Source organism: Emys orbicularis, chromosome 11 (genome assembly GCF_028017835.1).
Source record: "Emys orbicularis isolate rEmyOrb1 chromosome 11, rEmyOrb1.hap1, whole genome shotgun sequence".
NCBI lineage: Eukaryota > Metazoa > Chordata > Testudines > Emydidae > Emys > Emys orbicularis.
Window position 1 is genome coordinate 74,714,957 of NC_088693.1, and position 22,561 is coordinate 74,737,517.

At 49.2% G+C, this 22,561-nt stretch overlaps 1 protein-coding gene across 1 annotated transcript in view; it reads right to left on the reverse strand.

Moving 5' to 3' along the window:
- Positions 1–22,561, reverse strand: part of SH3BP4 (SH3 domain binding protein 4) — a 51,911-nt gene that overhangs the window by 27,855 nt on the left and 1,495 nt on the right. Inside the window, exon 2 of the mRNA XM_065413719.1 lies at positions 581–2,943. Within this exon, the coding sequence (XP_065269791.1) occupies positions 581–2,943 (2,363 nt within the window). The remainder of the gene's footprint in view (positions 1–580; positions 2,944–22,561) is intronic.

Consider the following 22,561-nt stretch of genomic DNA (forward strand, 5'->3'; position numbering starts at 1 on the left):
TCATTTGCATTTTGATTAACGTTTTAACTGTGGAACAGAGAGCAGCCTGTTCAAGATGTTTCACTGCAGCTATGGTGCAGTACCCCACTATGCTTTACTGATCACGATAATTCCCTATGCTGTTAGGGAATAGAAGACTCAAACTGCCCTAGCAGTTAAGTCATTTTCACTGAACTCCACTGAGAGGCAAAGTTGTCTATTGGATGGTGCACTGGAAGGAACGTCAGGAGACCTGGGTTGGATTCCCAAATTAGCCACCGACCTGGTGTGTGACTTGGACAAGTCATTTCATCTTTCTGTGTCTCTGTGCCATGTTAGCTCTTCAGGATAAGGACTTTCTCTATGTGTATGTACAGCACCTAGCACACTGGGGTCCTGATCCCACTTGGGGATTTCTAGGCCCTGCTGTAATATGAATACAGTGAAGGATGGCCAGTTTCCCATCAAAAAACCCCACACAATCAGATGTACTTTCGTTTGTATGGGCTGTTTACAAACACATTGCATTCCTGTTTCTACTCCCAGTTCAGAACACATTTCTTAATAGATTAAGAACTTCTCCGGCAGGCTGAGTACTCACCGCCATTAGCTCTTTCTGGAAAGATTTCCTCTCCTTGTTCTCAGTATTATTGCAGTCTTCTTTCAGCTTCTCCAGCACCGAGGCTACCCGTTCCGACTCGCTGTCTAGTTCTGCTCGACAGAAGAAAGTGAGCGGCAAGTTCATGTATCCCAAGGCGTCTGCGAACGAGCGCCAGCTGCTGATGTTCTCCATAAGCAGAGTCCTGACTGAGGCGTAGATGTAAGTCAGAAATTTGCAAGGCCTCAGGATTTGCTCAAGCAATGCACTGGTGGTGAGATCAGGTCCAGAAAAATAGCTGGGCTTGACTTTCCCAACCACTAGCACGTTTTTGGCGTGAACAAGGCCGATTTTTCCTTGGTAGTAGCCAATGTACCATTCCTTGGTCCACAGCTGGCCTTTCAGTTTGATCTTCTCTTCACTGAGCAGCGCTATGACATCTCCTTTCTTATATTCCAGTAAATAATGGTTCTTGTTTTGGCGCACTACAGTTTTAAGCAGTTTGCCATACTTCAGGCTCGCAACTGGCCGCTCCTGAAAGACCGGATATTTGCTACTGGCAGCCAGGGAGGACAGAATGATCTTCCCAACCTCATTCTTCTTGAGGAACCTTCTCTGCCCAGTGGACTTGATGGCACTTTTAGGAGGTGGTTGTGGTGTTTGCACACAGAACTGGGTCAATATGGCGTCCTTGTCATCCTTGACCTGTATCCTCAACGTGAAGTCTGAGAGCTCATTGAAGTCATGGGACATGATTGGGAAGATGAGGCGGCTGACTTTCCCCAGCTTCATCTGGAAGCCTCTGATGATTTTGGCTTGTTCGCTGGCCTTCACCTCATAATTAGTCATGTTGGAAAACATGCAGAGTTTCAGGTCCTGCGGCTGGGCCAGAGCGAACTGGTGCTTGCCCCACAGCTGCAGGGCCACAGGCGCCACGCCGTGGATTTGCCGTGTAACCTCGGTCACTAAGAGAGTCTTTGGCGCACACTCGTGTCCAAAAATAGCCACTATGGTTTTAAAAGAAGGATGTATGTGTTTGGGGCCATAGACACCCACTGTGATCTTTTTACTGATGTAGTCCCAGACAGTGTAAGGATATATGACATTCTGTCCTTGGGCTACAACAGCTACATACATACAAGGTTCCAGGTTATCCAATTGCACCTGTATCGTGTCTCCATAGGAATAGCTGAGTTGCATTGGTGTATAGGGTCCTTCTTTTGTGTCACTACGCAGGCACTGTAATCCCACCAAGCTCTGACTCACAATGTCATTCTTGACCTCCGCCGACACTTTCATCTCCAACATGATGAACGTTTTTACTTCCATGTTGCTCAGTTTAATCTCCAGCACTGGGCTTATGGTGCTGCATTTGTCACTGTTGAGCTCCAGGGGTGGGTCTAACAGGGCTTTCATGGAGATCTGCTGTGTTTCCCCCGGCGAGACGTGTCCTTCTGGCACATGGATGCTGATGTTTGTATCCGGGAGCTGAACTGCTCCACCAGAACTATCCAGCTTGCAGACGATGTTGGTCTCCACAGGTTGTGTCTGACCCCAGCCAGGATTCTGGCCAAGCAAGTCCAAGTCGTGGCACGACCGTGCCAGCTTCCTGTGGTTCAGCCAGGCAGTTCTAAAATCTTCCCTGCTCTGGAACTGCTCTGGGGTAGGCGATTTTAATCCAGTAAAAAACCCTGATGATGCTGGCATTTCTGATTTTGCCTGAAGGACAGACAGCTCCGACAAACTGTATGAGCGTTTACTTCTGAAGAAGGGATTGTCCCGCCTCACAGGCTGTTCGAACTCCAATCCATTTGTGGATGGAAGTTCAACAAATATGTTACTTATGCTGCTGTTCATTGCAGAACCGGCCCCTGTAAACGGAGGAGCTGCCGTGTCAAACAGCAGTAAGTCCACAGTGGTTTTGGGGGTGCACTCTTTGTCTGAGCTGGGCATCATTTGCAAGTTCCCATTCAGAAACGGATTGGTTTGGACCCCATTTAAGAAAGGGTTGTTACTGTAGGTGTTGGCAGAGTTTCTCTTTACATCAGTCCACTCTCCAAGCAGATCTAGCTCTCGGACTCCTTCGTCAGGGCTTTCGAGCAGATTGTCTATCATGCCACTGTCAGTGAAGGAAGAGTTGCGGTAGTTTACAGGCTGGACGTAGGAGGAAGGTATGTAACCCATTTCCGTGGTATTATGAGCATACCACCACTCGCCTCCTGAGGTATCCAAGACGTAGAGGTGGTCACCCTTGGAGAACTTTAAGGTTGTGAAGTTAGTTGGGCAATAGTCCTTGATTGCTACAACTTCCTTTGCATTTCCAAAAGGCGTGGGATTGTCTACCAGCAAGGCACTAGGAGAAGGCACTGCAAAGTGAAAAGAAACAAGCATCACAAGCAACCTGCAGAAGTCATAACAGTTATTTACTAAACCTTCATCTTGGAAAAGCAATCCAATTACTTTGACCAGTGAAGGCCAGACACAAGTTTTATCATATCATCTGATCATTTTACTTCTTCTAATCTATTTAAAATTCATCCACCCAGTACTTTGGATGCTTTGATATGTAGTGAGAGAGCTTCTGCCCTGAAGATCTTACAATCTAAAGAGATCAGACAGTCCAAGGGCTGGAGGGAAATCAGAGATGTGACTTGGCCAACATCACCCAGCAGCCCAATGGCAGAATTGGGACTAGAACCCAGGACTCCTGACTCCCAGTCCAATATTTTACCAATTAGACCACATTACCTCCCCTTTCAAGTAAGGTCCTAACAACCTCTTCTACAGGAGAATTTGGCACTCCATGCTCTTAAGTCAGTGCGTGGAAAGAAGGAAAAGGCTCTGATAAATGGCACATAAAGGAGATAATTTAATGGGGCTTTATCAGAGTCTTAAAGGAGTCGGACATTGGGGATGTCTTTTACCAACAGAATCGGCCTGTCCAGTCGGTTTCTTAATCTGGTGCTCGTTACCTTAGAATCTGAGCAGCTAAAAACAAACAAGTCTTCTAGTCTGCAACCCTGGGGACTGCTGCACAGGGTCAGCAATATCTTAAAAGCTCTGGCTGATGATTCTTTGTAATCACAGATTGCTCCTTGGGCTCAGTTAAATAGTATTACCAAGGAGAAAGTCAAGGTGGGGGAGGGAACATCTGTTCTTGGACCAACTTTTGTTGGAGAGAGAGAGAGAGACAAGCTCTTGAGCTGACACAGAACTCTTCCTCAGGTCTCTGATGATCAAGAATGATGTAAACAAAATACCAACCTTCTAAAATTCCTGTTCCCCTGAATTGATTGTGGAAGGAGACTTTTTAAACAAACAAACAAACAAACAAACAAACAAAAGATTTTAGGATTTATTCACAAGGACAGATACCAACAGACTAAAAAAATCAATCCTTCAACTAGGCCCCCGATCCAGCAAAACCAACTCATATTGGTCTTCAAACACGTGCTCAAGTCCTCATTGTCGTCAGTGTGCTTGTCTCAATCGAAGCGCTAGTCACTTGCTACAGAGTTCCGTGCTTTTTATTTTTTGTGCTCCGACCAAAATCAGCGTGTTGTCAGCTTTTCCCTCCCCTTCCCCAACGTTTGCATTTCAAGGCTATTTAATAAAAATTAACTCCATGTGTAAAGAAAGGTCCATGTAACGGGAGCTCCCAAAATAAACACTGCAGCTTACCACTGCTGTATTATCATGAATTAACCAGTGTTTCCGAACTCATTTCCAATCGTAGTATTCAGCTGCAGGCCAAACTGCATAGTATTTTGCCATACTAACAAAGCTCCTGATACAAACCTAAAGCAATACAATATAGCCTACAGATGGCCAGCCCGGTGTCAGCTTTTTTGCATTCATAGTTAGACCATGTTTGCTGCAATAAACGTTAAAGTAAAACTTGGATCTGTCACCAGCATTTTGTTATCTTGCTAGACAAACCAAAGAGATTTTTGCCTAAGGGAAAAAAGTCCACTTTTGTAAGTACACAAAAAAAAATAAAAATCTATTTTTAAAAAATTGTTCAAACTGGATTATCCCAGTATCAAGGCTGAGGCAGAATCAAGATCCCACCCCTCAAAATAAAAGGGTCACAGAAATTAATATATGCATAAAGCCACTAGCCCAATGTAATTCTATGCTGCCTGAATATAATGGTTTTAAAGACCGAGAAGGCACTTGAAAGGTTATTTTGATAAGCCATATGTTACAACATGACGCTGTTATATCAGAAAAGAATTCAAAAAGTAAAGCTCCCAGGAGGTCTTTAAACACCTCTGCTAGCTCTTAGCTATTGCAGCCCATACGGTATACAATATTACACATGGATCTGATGTTCCCTGAAGTAACGTAGGCACAAAAAGTTGACATTGAAATGTTTCTTTTCTTTAAGAGACTTGTGGGTCCCTTTGCTTTCTACTGTTGCTTTGTGCTACCCTAGATGGGGGAACATCTTACTTTAAATACAAAAATGTAGCTCCGCTACTGTAATTCTAGAAACTTTATAAAGTTTAAGGACTCAAACTCCTGCAAAGATGGGGCTTGACAGTATATGCCAATGCCAAAGAGCTGTAACTGTTGCTGAAAATTCCAGATGACAAGCCATGATCAACTTAAAAAACACCGAGATCTCTAACTATGGGAAATGAAACTTATGGGGATTTCTTTTTTTCCTTCAACCAAGGAGAAATGCCACTTTTGAAATAAAATACTAAGGAAAAAACAAACAAAGGAGCAATATGCCTATGTTCCTATCTACTTATGACTGGGACTGGTTTATGTCCAAGTTCTATGCCATATTCTTTGAGCTTTAAGGAGCTGTGGGAGTTGGTGTCCTTAATGAATACACTGTACTAGATGAAAACCCATGTGACAGTACAGTCATGTGGGGAAAAAAGCCAAACATGTCTCAGAACTGACAAACTGGACGGTAACAGCCTGTGAATCCCAGGGATGACTGAGCCTGGTGATGTTCGGAACAAAGAGAGCCCTCACCCAGGCTTGCAGTTGTTTCCAGCCCTCCACAGCTGACTTAGACATTCTAGGCTTCAGAGTCACACAGACAGTGACAAGGTAGGTGAGGAAGTATCTAGACTGCAGACACAGAGTGACAATTCTGGAATCTTAGATTAATTTGAGGACAGGGATCTTAGCCCTCCACTTTGCAAAGTCCATTTATTTACTGATTGTAACGACATGAGGAGAAGGAATGACAGCTTTATCCAGTGCCGCTGGGCAGAAAGCAATGCTTTGACCAGATCATTTCCCATTCCATCGGAAACAGGAAAGGGGGAGAGGAGAGAGAGAGAGATGGCGCATTGGGGGGGAGTTAACTGTCCCCAACCCACATTTATTGTCAGTGCGACATGTAAACCCTCTGTGACCCATCGCTCTGGGTTACTGGCTACTTCTCTATCCGACACCAATTCTACCAGCGCAGCTGTGCTGTCCCTGGTCTCAGGTAGTTAACATGACTGTGTGACTTGGTCGCCCAGCTCTGGGGCTGGGGTTTGCTCTGTTAATGTCACTAATGTCACTAGATACAATGCAGCCATAGCTGCATCTTTTCTCTAGATCACTTCTGGCTACGAAGCATCCATCGCGTATCTAGATCAACTGCTCTGTAGAGACCTGATCCTGCCAGGTGCTGGGCATCCAAGCACCAATCCAGCCAAACTCTTAAGCATGTGCTTCTCTGTAAGTGTGGGAGGCTCGGTCTTCACTAGCTGTGTTCTGAACTCGTGTTAGCTAACAGGGAAACCCTAGTGAAGACAAGGCAGTTTTAACACGAGTTAGGAGGTTCAGGGAAACCATAGGCCCCCTCCATACTCCATCTTGACCTGCTAACTCGTTTTTAAACTACCTTGTCTTCACCAGGATTTCACCTGGGCTTAGTTACCAGCTGTTAGCTCAGAGGTAGGTAGCAGAACAGAGGAAAACAACACACTCTCGGGACGGGCAGGGGCACGTTTGCAGAATGTGGCAAGTGCCATCTGGGAAGCCTAGGTGGAGGACGGACCCAGGAGCTCTGCATTGGCATTACCTCCCACTTCCTGCACAGAGGGAAAAGCCACTGTCATGAAGATCTCCTAAGCCATGTAGGAGTGACGCTGTGCTCCTGCATAGTTTAGGAGCACCGCACAGCTCCACATCCTCTAGCCGCACCCCTTGCCCTCTGGCATGCCCGCTGGGCGGCAGGGCTGGCTGAATAGAAGAAAAAAAGTGTAAAGAAGTTGTGAATGTTGCTCACAGTTCCCCCCCTCCATCAAACATTTGACAGACAACTTGGTCTACTGGCTTCCCAATGCAAACTGACCCCACCACGCACCCAGATGGAGTCTATTCGTCTGCTACAGTGTACGAATCACATGCAGACATTAGGTCTTCTTCGTTCTGCAGTGCATGGAACTTAGTTAATATTGCCATCATTCCCACAATGCTGCCAGGAGCCTGACCACGTCTCGAAAGGCTAGCGTGCTAGACAGTACGAGCCTCAACTACAAGCCAACAGCAGCATGAGTGTAACAGAAGCAGTGCGTCTTCCCCCTCTTTAAAATGCTGACATTTTTCACCTCCAGCACAGACATGTTCCCTGAAAGGAATATTTTAGCAATTCCAACTAGAGGCAAGAGAACCCACCCAGCTGTGTATCTTCCTGGGGGGTGCAGAGAAGGCAACAAACATGAGTTATGACGTCGTCCAGGCTCTGATCTCGCTGGAACTGAAACACAAAAATTAAAAGCACCTCTTGACACGAACAGTAAGGGATGTGGCGGATCCCTGGGCACTGTTCTGCACTGCGCTTAGGCCTTGCTTGTACTTGAGACACACTGGGCACAACTCGTGCAAGATCCTGTGGTAGTGATGGGCTTGGGCTTCAGAGGCCAAGCTCCAGCCCAAGACAGAATGTTTACCCGGCTATTTTTAGCATCCTAGCATGAGCTTAAGGCAGAGGTGGGCAAACTATGGCCCAGGGGCCACATCCGGCCCTTCAGATGTTTTAGTCTGGCCCTTCAGCACCTGCCAGGGAGCAGGGTACAGGGCTTGCCCTGCTCCAGCGCTCCAGCCGGGGAGCGGGTCGGGGGCTTGTCCCACTCCGCACGTGCTGTGGCTCCGCCTGGCTCCAAGCAGCAGCAGCAGGTCCCCCATCCAGCTCCTACACATAGGGACACCCAGGGGGCTCCAGACGCTGCCCCCGCCCCAAGCACCGCCTCCACAGCTCCCATTGGCCGCAGTTCCCGGCCAATAGGAGTTTCCTGGCTGCGTCTCCGCAAAGGAGCCAGAGGGGGAATATGCTGCTGTTTCCAGGAGCTGCTTGAGGTAAGCGCCAACCAGAGCCTGACCCCCTCCCGTGTCCCAACCCCCTGCCCCAGCCCTGATCCCCCTCCTGCCCTCCGAACCCCTTGGTCCCAGCCCGGAGCACCCTCCTGCACCCCTAACCCCTCATCCCTAGCCCCACCCCAGAGCCCGCAGCCCCAGCTGGAGCCGCACCCTAACCTCTTGACCCAGCTGGGGAGCCTCCTCCTGCATCCTGAACTCATTTCTGGCTCCACCCCAGAGTCTGCACCCCCAGCCAGAGCCCTCACCCCCTCCCACACCCCAAACCCCAATTTCGTGAGCATTCATGGCCCACCATACAATTTCCATACCCAGATGTGGCCATCGGGCCAAAAAGTTTGCCCACCCCTGGCCTAAGGGCTAGTCTACACTACGGCTTGACTACACTACAGCTTGACTACATTGCTCAGGGCTGTGAAAAATGTCATGCCCTGTGTGACAGACTCATAGGTAAGGCTGTGAATGTGTCACAGAGGTCATGGAAGTCACAGATTTCTCCCCACCCCCCTCCCCCGGCGCCCCCGGGACACCCCCTCCCCCGAGTATCCCCGCCCCCCCATGAGCACGCCCCCACCCCAAGATTTAGTCAGGGGTATATAGTAGATCTAGAAGTAGCCATGGACAGGTCACAGGACGTGAATTTTTGTTTACTGCCCATGACTTTTACTAAAAATACCCGTGACTAAAACGTAGCCTTACTCACAGGACTTGAAGGTCAGAAGGGATCATCGTGATCATCTAGTCTGACGTCCTGCACATTGTGGGGCACAGAACCTCACCCACCCACTCCTGTAACAGACCCCTAAGCTCTGGCTGACTTACTGAAGTCGTCAAATCATGGTTTAAAGACTTCAAGTTACAGAGAATTCACCATTTACACCAGTTCAAACCTGCAAGTGACCCATGCCCCATGCTGCAAAGGAAGGTGAAAAACCCTGGCGAAAGACCCGCCAATCCGACCTGGGGGAAAATTCCTTCCCGTCTCCAAATATGGAATCAGTTAGACCCTGAGCATTTCAGCAAGACCCACCAGACACAAACCTGGGAAAGAATTCTCTGTAGTAACTCGGAGCCCTTCTCATCTAGTGTCCAGTCTCCAGCCGTTGGGGAATTTTTGCTACTGGTAGTCGCTGATGGACCACATGCCATCATAGGCAGTCCCATCAGACCTTTGCCTCCATAAACTTATCAAGCTCACTCTTGAAGCCAGTTAGGGTTTGTTTGTTTGTTTGTTTTTTGCCCCCATTGCTCTCCATGGAAGACTGTTCCAGAACTTCACTCCTCTGATGGTTAGAAACCTTCATCTAATTTCAAACTTAAACTTGTTGATGGCCAGTTTATATCCATTTGTTCTTGCGTCCACATTGGCTCAAGTTAAATACCTCCTTTCTTTCCCTGGTATTTATCCCTCTGAGGTATTTATACAGAGGGATCCTATCTCCCCTCAGCCTTCGTTTGATTAGGCTAAACAAGCCACGCTCTGAGTCTCCTCTCATAAGAGAAAGTTACTCACCTTGCAGTAATTGAAGTTCTTCGAGATGTGTGTCCCTATGGGTGCTCCACTCCAGGTGACAGTGCATCACGGTGCCATTGATCGGAGATCTTTGGTAGCAGTGCCTGGCCAGGACGCACGCGCTCAGCTGCTGTCTCATGGTCTCAGAGTCTGCCTGAACATGCGCATCCTGCACCCCCCTCAGGTCCTTCTCTACCGTGGAGAGGTCAGAATAGTACTTCAAAGTAGAGGGGAGGAGGGCGGGGAGTGGAGCACCCACAGGGACACACATCTCAAAGAACCTTAGTTACTGCAAGGTGAGTAACTTCCCCTTCTTTGAGTGCTGTCCCTGTGGGTGCTCCATTCCAGGTGAATGTGAAGCAATACCCACTATGGCTGGTGAGACTTTGCAGATGCAGCAGTGAGTACTGTAGAAGTACTGTATGGCCTTCTATGGTGTCTGCCGTGGTATCCTACATGATAGCATAGTGTTTAGTAAATGTGTGTTCAGATGAGCACGTGGCCGCCTTACAGATATCAGGAATGGGTACATTATGGAGGAAGGCAACGGATGTTGACATGGCTCGAGTAGAATGAGTTCTGATGCCTTCGGGCGGTTGAGCATTCTGAATGCGGTAACAGGATCAGATGCAGTCAGAGATCCACTTGGAAAGGCGCTGTTTAGAAATGGCTGCACCCTTTGATCTCTCGGTAGTGGAGACAGTCGCGAGGACTTACAAAATGGTTTAGTCCTGTCTAAATAGAAGGCAATTGCTCATCTGACGTCGAGGGATGCAGAGTCGCTTCATGCGGAGTCTCATGAGGTTTGGGATAGAATGTAGGTAAGTATATAGGTTGGTTAAGGTGGAAGGTGGACACCACCTTAGGGAGAAATTTAGAGTGTGGGTCGCAGGGTAACTTTGTCTTTAGAGAAGGTTGTGTAGGGAGGGTAGACCATCAGGGCGCTTATTTCCCCTACCCTCCTTGCTGATGTTACAGCAACCAAGAAAGCTACCTTCATGGACATATGAAGAAGAGATGAGGTAGCTAAGGCTCGAATGGAGGTTTCATAAGACCGCGAAGAACAAGATTGAGATTGAATGCAGCTGCTGATGGATAAATCTTGGGGTAGAGATTTTGTAGGCCCATGAGAAAGCGTTTTATGGTGGGGTAGGCAAAGAGTGAATAGCTGTCTAACGAACCGTGGAAGGTGGTAAGGGACGCGAGGTGTACGCTGATGGAGCTGAACGAGAGTCCATCCTGTTTTAGTTTCAGGAGGTAGTCTAGGATGTTAGGGAGAGTCACAATATGGGGTTATAAGTGTTTATTTGAGCACCACAGGGAGAAGCGCTTCCACTTCTGCAGGTAAGTTTTACGAGTGGAGGCTTTTCTACTATGCAGGAGGACATATCAGACTTGCTCAGAACAGGCTAATTCGTGGGTCTGGAACCATGAACGAACCATGCTGTCAGGTGGAGTTTCTGGAGCTGAGGGTGAAGAATTCGTCCGTTGTCCCGAGAAAGCAGATCTGGTCTGTTGGGGAGAGTCTGTGGAGGACGAGCAGACCCGTGGAGCAGGCAAGGATACCATGTCTGTCTCGGCCAAGCCAGGGCAATGAGCGTGACCCGGGCCTTGTCGTCTCTGATCTTGCGCAGGACCCTGTGTATCAGAGGGATTGGTGGAAAGGCATACATGAGAGAGTTGTGCCACGGGATGAGGAACACGTCTCCTAGGGATGCAGTCCCGAATCCTGCTCTGGAGCAAAATAGGTGACATTTGTGATTCTGGGTAGTGGCAAAGAGGTCTATTGACAGGATGCCCCATTGGAAGAAGAGCTGTTGTTGTATTGCGGGGTGCAATTCCCATTCATGTTCTTTGGAGAAGTGTCTGCTGAGTGTGTCGGCGGTAGTGTTGTGACAGCCGGGTAGGTACAATGCAATAATTTGTATGTGGTGTTGTATGCACCAATTCCACAATCGGATGGCCTCCATGCATAGGGAGTGCGATCGTGCTCGCCCGTCTGTAGATGTAAAACATAAATGCTGTATTGTCCGTTAGAACCCGGATAGATTTGTTCTTTATGAGGGGAAGAAAGTGAAGGCAGGCTTGTCTCACTGCTCTGAGCTCTAGGAGATTTATGTGTAGACACGTCTCTGGTGCGGACCAGCAGCCTTGTGCGCTCCCCAACTGATCAGGGAAGCGTCCGTGGTGAGCATGAGCGTCAGGGATCATTGCTGGAAGGGAACGCCCATGCAAAGGTTCTCTGGTCTTGTCCACCATTGCAGGGAAGCTAGTACGTTCGCTGGAGGAGTTAGCAGCATGCAGAGGCTGTGTCTGCTGGGTTTGTAGCTGGAGTTGAGCCAACCCTGAAGACCTCTCACGTGCAGCCTGGCGTACTTGACCATGAAGGTGGTGGCTGCCATGTGGCCAAGGAGCTGTAGGCAAATACTTGCCTGTATCCTGGGATGAACAGAGAGCGTACATATGAGGTGTATGATGGTGAGGAATCTGTTGTGTGGGAGTGAGGCTCTGGTTCGAATTGAGTCCAAGTAAGCTCCAATGAATTCGATCTGCTGTGTAGGTGTCAGGGTGGATTTTTGGATGTTTATTTGCAGGCCCAAGCTGTGGAAGAGGGAGATGGTGAAATGGGTAGCATGTAGCGTCTCGTCGTATGAATTGCCCTTGATGAGGCAATCGTCTAGGTAGGGGAAAAGTATGATCCCATGTCTGCGGAGGTGGGCCACGACTACAGCTAGGGTCTTGGAGAGTACTCTCGGTGCTGTGGAGAGTCCGAAAGGGAGTACCCTATACTAGAAATGGTCGTGACCGATTGTGAACCGTAGGAAGTGTCCGAGCTGGATGAATGGATATATGAAAATAGGCATCCTGTAGGTCGAGGGCTGTGAACCAGTCCCCTTGTTCCAGCGCAGGTATTATTGTGCCCAGTGTGACCATCTTGAATTTCTGTACCCGTACAAATTTGTTCAGTAGGCGTAGGTCTAGTATAGGCCTCCATCCCCCGGTATTTTTCTGGGTCAGGAAGTAATGGGAGTAGAACCCTTTCCCTCGATGTTGTGTCGGCACAGGTTCCACTGCGCCTAGCTGGAGAAGATGAGCCACTTCTACGCGAAGTAGGTGCTTGTGAGAGGGGTCCCTGAAGAGGGACGGGGAAGGGTAGGAGGATAGGATATAAAAAGGGATAGTTCAGTTACTCTATTTCCAGGACCCAACGGTCCTGTGTAATCTGCTGCCAGGCATGGTGGAAAACCTGGAGGCGGTGGCCAAATGGGCAAGTAGGCGGTGGAGTCAAGGGGTGGTCGTGCAGACCCTTGACAAATGCTTCAAAATTGTTGTTTATTTCCCGATGGGTGGGAGGTAGCTGTTTGCGCTTGATTTTGTCTGCGCCTAGGAGGTCGAGCGCGATTCCTGGGTATGGTCTGTTCTGAGGCCGGTGATACTGTTGTGTGCATGGCCTCTGGTAGGGTTGATACCGTTGTCTCCTGGGAAGGGATGGATAGATGCCCAGGGTCGCTCTAGTGTCTTTCACAGTGTGAAGGACTTCGTCAGTTTTCTTGGAAAAGAGTTTGTCTTTATCAAAGGGGAGGTCCTCCACTTTGACCTGCAGGTCTTTGGGGATACCGGATGCAGAGAGCCAGGAAGATCTGCGCATAACCACTGCAGTTGCAGTAGTGCGGGCAGCTGTATCCAAAGCTGTCCAAAGATGCTTGTAGGGCTGTTCTGGAGACCAATTGGCCCTCGACAAGGACTGACTTAAAAGTCTGCTCTCTCATCCTCTGGAATATGGGAGGTAAAATCAAAGAGTTTATTGTAGTTATCAAAGTCATAGCTTGCAAGTGGGGTGGAATAGTTTGCAGTTCTGAATTGCAGAGTGGAGGAGGTATAAATCTTGCGGCCCAAGATGTCAAGGCGTTGCGATCCTTGTCTTGCGGGGTGGGCCATTAGTGCGGCTGTTTTGTCCTGCGAGTTGCTGCATCCGCTACAAGAGAAGGTTGCGGATGGGAGAATAAGAAGTCTACGTCCTTAGCAGGAACATAATATTTACATTCAGCCTTTTTGCAAGTTGGAAAGATAGAGGCTGGGGTCTGCCAGAGAGTGTCAGCTGGTTCTAGGAGTGCTTCATTTATGGGAAGCGCAATCTTTGAGGGAGAAGAGGGATGGAGGATTTTGAGGAGTTTGTGTTGTGTCTCCTGGACCTCCTCTAAAGGGATGTCTTGGCTGAGTGCCACCCCCTTGAAAAGTTCTGGAACTGTTTGAAGTCGTCCACATTCTGTGGAGGCGGAGGCATGAGGGCTCTGTCTGGAGCCGATGGAGAGTTAGGAGTCGGCGAATCAGGGTATGGTCCATAGCCCACCTCTTTAGAGGGGAGTTCAGGCGCTCTAGAAGTAGACGGAGCTGGAGATAGAGGCGCAGAAGGAGCTTGTGGTCTGGTGGAAGAAGCATGAGGGCGAGTGGCAGTAGGAGCTGGCCAAGGGTACCAATGAGGCCAAGGCATCGGATAAGAAAAGTTAGGTACCACCCACGGGGGGAGGGTGGTGGTGGTGGTGGTGGTGAAGTAGGGAAACGGAGGCTGGTGGTTGTGAGTCGTGACCGGAGGTGCAAAAGGTTCTGGTGGAGGAGGAGAGGCAGGTGGGTAGAACTCCGCCTGCTGCTGCATATCAGGCTCGCAGTCAGTAAAGGTAGCCAGGTCAGGTGGGGACAGCGGCTGGTCAAAGAGAGAGCACTGTGTGTCCAGGAGTGGAGAGTTACGCTCAGGTGCCACTGAAAGGTCGTCCTGACTTAGGAACTGTTGTTGCTGTTCCCTAGAGTCTGACTCCGCTGCGCGCGATCTGCGCTCAGAGGCGTGCACAGACTTCTGTTTGGCTTTTCCCGGTGCCGCGGGTCTTTTGTAGGCGCCCTCTGGGAGGTCCGCTGCTGCTATCTGAGCGGCAGGCAGGCTCAGTGCCGACGTTCTTTTCAGCACCGCGGCAGAGCATGCTGTCAGCACCGGGTCTATTTTCAGTGCCAAAGGGACCGGTGCCGAGGGGACCTTCCCAGCACAGGAAGTCGGGTTCCTGCCTCTGCGCTCCGTGGGAGCCGTGGCTGAGGTGCTGGGACGGTCGGAGGCACCTGCCTTCGGCGCTGTCAGTACTGAGGGTAAGGATCTCGCAGGAGACCCTTTACCCTTGTGAAATTCTCTGCTTGGAGAGAGTTGGGCTTCTTGCCTCTTCGCCTGAGAAGGTGAAGCCATGCTCCCAATTGGTTTGGACCTGGCCGGGGAGCGTGAGAGAGAGGGTTTGACATTGCCCATCTCCAGAGGCGGCTGCAGGGATTTCTGCATGAGAAGCATTTTGACAGGTCCCTGTCACGACGAGCCCTGGCTTTGAGGCTCGTGCAATGGACACACTTGGCAGGAACGTGTGTCTCGCCGAGGCACTTCACACAATGTGAGTGTCCATTGGACCTTGGCATAGAGTCCTGACAGGAAGCACATTTCTTGAATCCTGAAGCCCCTGGCATTATTGAACTAGGAGTGCCGGGGGAGAGAGTGTCTCCGCGGGAGACAAGCTTGAGGGGGAATTTTTTTTTTTTTTTTAAACTAAGTAACTATTCTAAGTGAAGGGAAACAACTGGGATGTTACTAACTAACTATTTCTATATACTTTGTAATTGTTTCCTTCAGAGACCAGGGAAGAGGATCAGCACTGCCCCAAGTCCTGTCTTCAGCCGAGGATGGTTGAGAAGGAACTGAGGGGGGTGCGGGACGCGCGCGCGCTTAGGCGGACTCTAACGAGACTGCGAGACAGCAGCTGAGCACGAGTCCTGACCAGGCACTGCTACCGAAGATCTCCGATCAACGGTGCCGGGATGCACTGTCACCTGGAGTGGAGCACCCACAGGGACAGCACTCGAAGAAGGTAGGTAGGTTTTCTATTCCTCGGATCATCCTAGCAGCCCTTCTCTGCACCTGTTCCACTTTGAATTCATCTTTCTTAAATATGGGAGATCAGAATTGCACACAGCATTCCAGATGGGGTCTCACCAGTCCTTGTGTAATGGTACGAACACTTCCCGGTCTACTGAAAATATCTCACCTGATGCATCCTAGTATTGTATAAGCCTTTTTCACAGCCGCATCACATTGACGGCTCATAGTCATCCTGTGAATGACCAATACACCCAGGTCTTTTTCCTCCTCTGTCACTTTCAACTGATAAGTCCCCAGTTTACAGCAAAAATTCTTGTTGTTAGTCCCTAAGTGCATGACCTTGCACTTTGCACTGTTAAATACCCCATTTCTATTACTCCTGTTTACGAAGTCATCCAGATCTTCTTGTGTAGATTCCAGTCCTCTTCTGTATTGGCAATGACTCCCAACTGTGTCACCTGCAAATTTCATTAGCACACTCCCACTTTTTGTGCCAAGGTCATGAATGAAAACGATAAGATTGGTCCCAAGACTGATCCCTGAGGAACTCCACTAACAACCTCCCTCCAGTCTGACAGATCATTTTTCGGTATGACCCATTGCAGTCTCCCCTTTAGCCAGTTCCTTACCCACGTTTCAATTCTTAAATTGGAAAAGATAGGGATTAATACAACTGATAATTTCCCACGTGAAACTGTATCAAATGCCTTACTGAAATCCAGGTAGATTAGATCTACTACATTTCCTTTCTCCACAAAATCTTCTCAAAGATAGTGATCAGGTTGGTCTGGCATGGTCAACCTTTTGTAAAACCATGTTGTATTTTATCCCAATTACCATTCACCACTATGTCCTTAACTACTTTCTGTTTCAAAATTAGTTCTAAGACCTTGCATATAATTGAGGTCAAACTAACGGGCCTGTAGTTTCCTGGATCACTTCTCCCCCTCCCCCCCCTTTCTTAAAAAATAGGAACTATAGTAACAATTGTCCAGTCACAGGGTATGACCCCAGAGTTTACAGATTCATTAAAAATCCTTGCTATTGGACTTGCAGTTTCATCTGCCAGTTCCTTTAATAGTCTTGGATGGAGATTATCCGGGGCCCCCGGTTTGGTCCCATTAAACTGTTTGACTTCGTCCTTGGATGTGGTAATTTCTACTTCATATCCTCGTTGCCATTAGCCACCCTGCCACTACCCCTAAGCTCTTCATTAGCCTCATTAAAAACTGAGGCAATATATTAATTTTGGTTTTGGGCCATGCCTAGATTATCTTTAATCTCCACTCCATCCTCAATGTTTAGCAGTCCCACTTCTTTCCGTGCTCTCTTTTTATGGCTACAGAACATTTTACTACTGGTTTTAATTCCCGTTGCAAAGTCCAACTCTGCTTGGCTTTTGGCAGTTCTCACTTTTCCCTTACACTTTCTGACCTCCAAGAAGTAGCCTTCCTTGCTGATCCATCCCTTCTTCTATTCCTCATAGACTGTCTGCTTTCTCTCAATCACCTGTCTGAGATGCTTGCTCATCCAACTTGGCCTGCAACCTTTCCTTAAGAATTTTTTCCCCTCGCTTGGGATGCAGGCTTCAGGTAGCTTCTGCAACTTTGATTTAAAATAATTCAGCCGACCTCAGCCCCAATGTAGATACTGTGACATCAATGAAAGAATTCTTCCATCAACCTAGCTACTGTGTCTTGGAGAGATGGATTAAATTTTTTTATTAAAGTTAATGTTTAAAATTAAATATACGCAAGTTAAGAGGGGTCATCTGGGGTCAGGCTCGAGTTATGAGGGATTACAGGTATCGGTCACAAGGTTCATGAGATACATACATATCACATAACCAGCATAGACCCAGATTAGGGTGTGGGAGTTTTTAAAGCGTCAGTGGATAAGTGGGCTCGGGTACGCCACCCATGGAATGTATTAAGAGGCCAAGTCAGTATCAGTGTAGTGAATAAGTACATGGGTGGGGTGCGTCCCTCGGTTCATCAGGGAAGGAAGTGGGTTATTTCCCTGGTCGGCGGTCTCGGTTACTTGAGCTGGTACTGGAGGTGTCCCGTGATGTGTTCCGTATAGATGTCTCTGGACCACCTGATGGTGTCTGACACCATGAGCTGTCTCATGAGCTGGGCATAGCATTGACCGACTCTGCACGCTCTCAGTATCAGTTCGTTGTGGGGGTCCCACGTGCCCAGGGCTCCCAAAATCAGGGCGTGTCTCTGGACCTCGTAGCCCTGGGCTCTCAGGGTGTCAGCCAGCGGGGTGTACTTCAAACACCTTCCGTGCTCGGGCCTCGTGGAAGGACGGTGACCTGTTTTCAAATGGCACCGTGACGTCTACCATGAGGACCTTCTTCGCAGTCTGTCCTGGGGATGGCAGAATCGACGGTGATATTCCCCAGGGACGGCGCGATGGCTTTCACCAGCCGGTTCTGGATGGCATTGTGGTGGTGCCGTCAGGCTCCGGAGTGCTGTTTGCATCCACACAGGACGTGGGGCAGGGTCTCGTTGGCGTTCCTGCAGCACTTGTCCCGGCTGCCGTAGCGGACGGCTCCGTTGAGGGGAACGCAGTTGAGTCAGGCCTGGTGGACGAACCGCCAGTCGGTGAACCTGGTGAAGCTGCCCCAGGGGATGAAGTGGTTGCTGGCGTCCCACTTGATGGACACCTTGAACACCTTGCCCTGGTCCGGCTTCCACTTGAGGTTCTCAGCATAGTGGCAGTGGATGGCGTCTTTCAGGGTCCTTTCCAGCATCGTTCTGGCGGTCGGGGTGACGATGGTGTGGTCCGAGGTCTTTATGCGCAGTACCAATATTCCCAGCTCCCGGTGCTCCTCGCACCACTTCCAGCGGCAGCCGATCCTCTTTTCTAGGCGTCTCGGGACCAGAGAGAGAACAGGTCTCCTCCCTCTCTCCCAAACTCAGCCTCCAGGGAGCTGCAGAGGTAGGTGGCGACATCCTTCTCGGAGGGGGCCCTGGCAATGTCCCATACAGCTTCATCCGCGATACTCTGCACTGTCGGGTTCGGGCACGTCAGGAGGCGGAAGGCGCGGGTGATCACCGTCGCGTTGCACAGGTTGCCCATTTGAGGTACGTTGGCGCCGCCCTGCCTGTGGGAAATGTAAATGATGTTGGTGCTGGCCCTCTGGGGAAGGTAGAGCCATGTCTTCACCAGCTGCCTGATGGTGCTGTCGGCCGTGTTCAGGGGCACCTTGGCAAGAGCCGATCCCCTGAAGACGAAGGAGACGCGGGGAAGGTATTGAGGGTGTTGATCTTTTGCCAGGGGGCGAGCTGGGAGGAGTCGATCTGGGCTGGGTCCTGCAGGATCTCCGCGATGGTGTCTTCGGGGGTCTGTCAGATGCAGACTCCTGTGGGTGTGCCCAGGTGTTGGTATACCTCAACCTCCTCGAGGGAGGCCATGGGCTTGCCCTGGATCAGGAAACGTGATGCCTGGACCAGAGCCCTGGCGCTGCCATTGATGTGGAGGGAGGCGCACTTTATAGAGTTGAAGCGGAGGCCCATCCACTCAGCTCGGCTGGCGACATCGAGTATCTGCTGGAGGCTTTCCGAGCTGTTGATGACCAGGGCCAGATCGTCCGAGTAGGCCAGGATGCTGATTCTCTTGCCGTGCAGGTTGAAGCCAGTGGGGCCGCTGGAGAGGACTTGGATGAGCGGTTCCATTGCCAGGTTGAAGATGATGGGGCTGTGGGGGCAGCCCTGTTTCACGCCGCAGCGGATGGGGATGGCGTCCGTCTCTCTGTCCGTGGTGCGGATGGTGGTGGTGCAGTCCTTGTAGAGGTCCCGGAGGATCTGGATAAAGGTTTCCGGCATCCTGAACTCTCCCAGGTGGCGAAGATGTGATTGTGGGGTATGGACCCGAAGGCCCTGGTCAGGTTGAGCCATGCTATGATGCACTGCCTCCTGGACCTCCTGGACACCTGGATGGCCGTCTGAAGAAGGAAATTGTGCTCATAGCATCCCTTGCAGGACATGAAGCCCTTCTGTGCTGAGCTGACGGCGCCCCCGCACACTGACCAGTCCGTGATCCTTGCCGCAAGGCAGTTGGCATACAGCTTGTAGATGGTGGAGCACAGGGAGATGGGTCTCCAGTTGCCAGGGTCGTCTCGTTCCCCCTTTTTGTGGACAAACATCGTCATGGATTTTTTTCCAGGAGCGGGGAGCGCGGCGGAACTGCTTGCATTTGTTGAAGATGGTGGCGAGCACCAAGCAGCCGAGGTCTTGCTTCTTCAGCGGGTGGTAGCGGATGCCATCTTTTCCAGGGGCAGTGTTTTTGTCTCATCAACCTCGCCAGCACCTCCTGCGGGAAAAATTGGCTCTCCAAGTCCCCCGTGAGGTTGATCTGATGTAGCGGGAGAAGGCACTCTGGGCGTCACATGTCGGTCTGGGCCTCGCAATCGAACACATCCTTGAAGTAGGAATAGAGCCTCTCACGCTGGATGGTGCAGTAGGATGAGGTCCCATCAAGGATCTCCCTTCATGCCTTTCAGGCGGTTCGTCCTGTATAGTTTCTGGATACGGGATGCAGCCGCTGGATCATAGCTACAGTGATGGAAGAACTGTATCTGATGCTGTAGTGTCCACAATGCAGTGCTGCAGCTGTGCTGCTGTGGCATTTCTGGTGTAGACATATCTTGAGTCTGTAGACCCAGGCTCTGCGACTCACTGCTGTGGGTTTTTGTTTTGTTTGTTTTTTTTCAGTGTAGACATACCCACATGATCCTGCAGTGTCCTTAACTCCCAGAATGCTCTGCTCCATGAGCATGTACCCACAGCAACTAGGGTTCAACAAACCCAGTATGAACACCATGTTCTTCACACAACTCAACAGGACTAGTGTGGAGACACCAAACCCAAGTGCCTGGCTGAATCACAACAAACAAACAAACAAACAACTACAATGACTTTTGATATTACGTAAAAACATAAGAACGGCCGTACTGGGTCAGACCAAAGGTCCATCTAGCCCAGTATCCTGTCTGCCGACAGTGGGATGCCCCAGAGGGAGTGAACCTAACCGGTAATAATCAAGTGATCTCTCTCCTGCCAGCCATCTCCACCCTCTGACAGACAGAGTCTAGGGACACCATTCCTTACCCTCCTGGCTAATAGCCATTAATGGACTTAACCTACCATATTCAATTCTACATTCGGCTACTCTTGAAACAAAGCCACCAATGGGGGTTTTGTTGTTGCTTTTAACTACACCTATCATTTGCCAGCATTTGCCTCATTGTAACTGAAATTATTTCTCACGGCTCATTTAGACAAAGCAGTGGCGAGATTATCTGGCCTTGAGTACTGAACTACCCTGGGTACAATGAGATTATTTTAAAAAGTATCCAAACATCCATTCCGTTCCATTTTCTTAGACTGCACTTCACTGGGGAAAGAAGAAACCCCAACACCTGGTTCTCCTTGGGAAAAGCTCTCTTAAACATTCCCTGCTTCTGTGTGAGGAAAAGTTAAAGAAGCCACGTCGATGGTGTATACCTTTCCTAGTCGGACATTAGCTACTCTGTACCCTTTCCCACCTTAATGGAATCGGAGGAATTGCAAAAAGGTTTGAAGCTGCCACACCTTTAAGATAAATTGTCTGTTTATAAATTAAATACATCAATGGAAGCACTTTCATGTAAACAAGTGGTAGGGAATGGTTAATGCCATTCTAGGGTTCAGTCTAAGAGTGATGAAACAAGGAAAGCAAGGAAGCAGTCAGTCAGTCTCCAGCCAACAAACAAGCAGGTTAACCTTACGCACTGTTCAGTACATCATACAGGAGAAGGGTGAGGTTCTTCACTTCGGGGAGGTGTGCACACTTGTGCTCAAGGAGGGAAGGGGAGGGGAAACAAGTAAACCTCACACTAGGAACCTAAAGCGAGTAAAGAGCAAGTTCCAAAGAAATCAGCATTGCATGGTTATTCCGCAGGTCAGCACTGGGGTCTCAATTACAGAGCTAAAGTGCTAATGATTCAGGTATTCCCACAGTAAAGGCTGCCCTGAAGTTTGGCCAGGCTGGACCCAGTCTTAGGGCTTGCATACACAGGGAAATTGACTGGCATAGCTAGTACAGAATAACTGCTCTGGAATAAGGGTGTCCACATGGGGAGTAAAGCTAAAGTGCTTTACATTCATACCCTACCTTATTCGAAATAACGTAAATAACCCTTTACATTCCTTCATCGGGCAAACTGTCAGCGTTGCCAACTCTTATGATCTCATCATAAATCTCACGAGAGATCATTTTAAAGTCCCAAAGTCATGCAATTGGGGGGAAAATCTCATCTTTCATTTTAGGAAAAAGATAAGTTCCTACCCTTTATGATTGCAGTAAAATGCATGAAAATACAGTTCAAGGACACCCTAAAGACTCAGAAGCTATAAAAAATAATATGTGAGGAGGAGGGGAGTTCTCTTTTGAAATCTCATGATTGTGTGTGGCCTGACTCATGATTTTTGAATGCTTGAGGTTGGCAATACTGCCAATGTTATGTGCGCGCTAAAGAGTCTGCATTGTTTTATAGCATCAAGACTCATGCCAGGCCTACTCGATCGCTGAAGTGCAGCCTGCCATTAGGACTTGTGATTTTCAAAGGGCATGTGGGGAAAGGGAAGGAAGAAATGGATTAAGGAAAGATGGGAAAGGAACATTTCTTTGTCTTCTGTATATGGCTGCCAAGAGAACACCCAAACTTTTCTGGTTATTTTTCTTCTTCTGTCCCCCCCAGCTATACGGGCCGCCTCAGCTTCACAGTACTCAGGGTATGAAGCTGACAAAGAACTGGGTCAGCAAGCTGGTCTAGAAGAAAACACCAAGCCATCTGCGTAAGCAGCAGCTGATGAGTCACAAGGACCTTTGCCACTAGTATCCGGTGGAAACAAAGAGGTAATTATTAGAGCCTGGAAAAGGGCCACATCTCCCACAGATGCCAAGTGGGGAAAATGGAGATGGTTTATTCTGCTGATGGGACATGTTTCAGTTGGTCCCCACTTGATGCTTTACGCTGGGCTGGGAGACCCAAAGGTGACTGGTTTTCTCCAAAGATGCTGAGGCGTTTGTGTGTTACCACCATCTGCACAATCCCAAAGACAGCCATCGCTTTGGCTGACAATCCATTTCCAATTTCTGATCCTCCCCCTACTCACCTCGGTAGTGGGTTCCGTTCTCGTTTTTGATTATTCACTAACCAGTTCATTTGTTGCAAGATAAA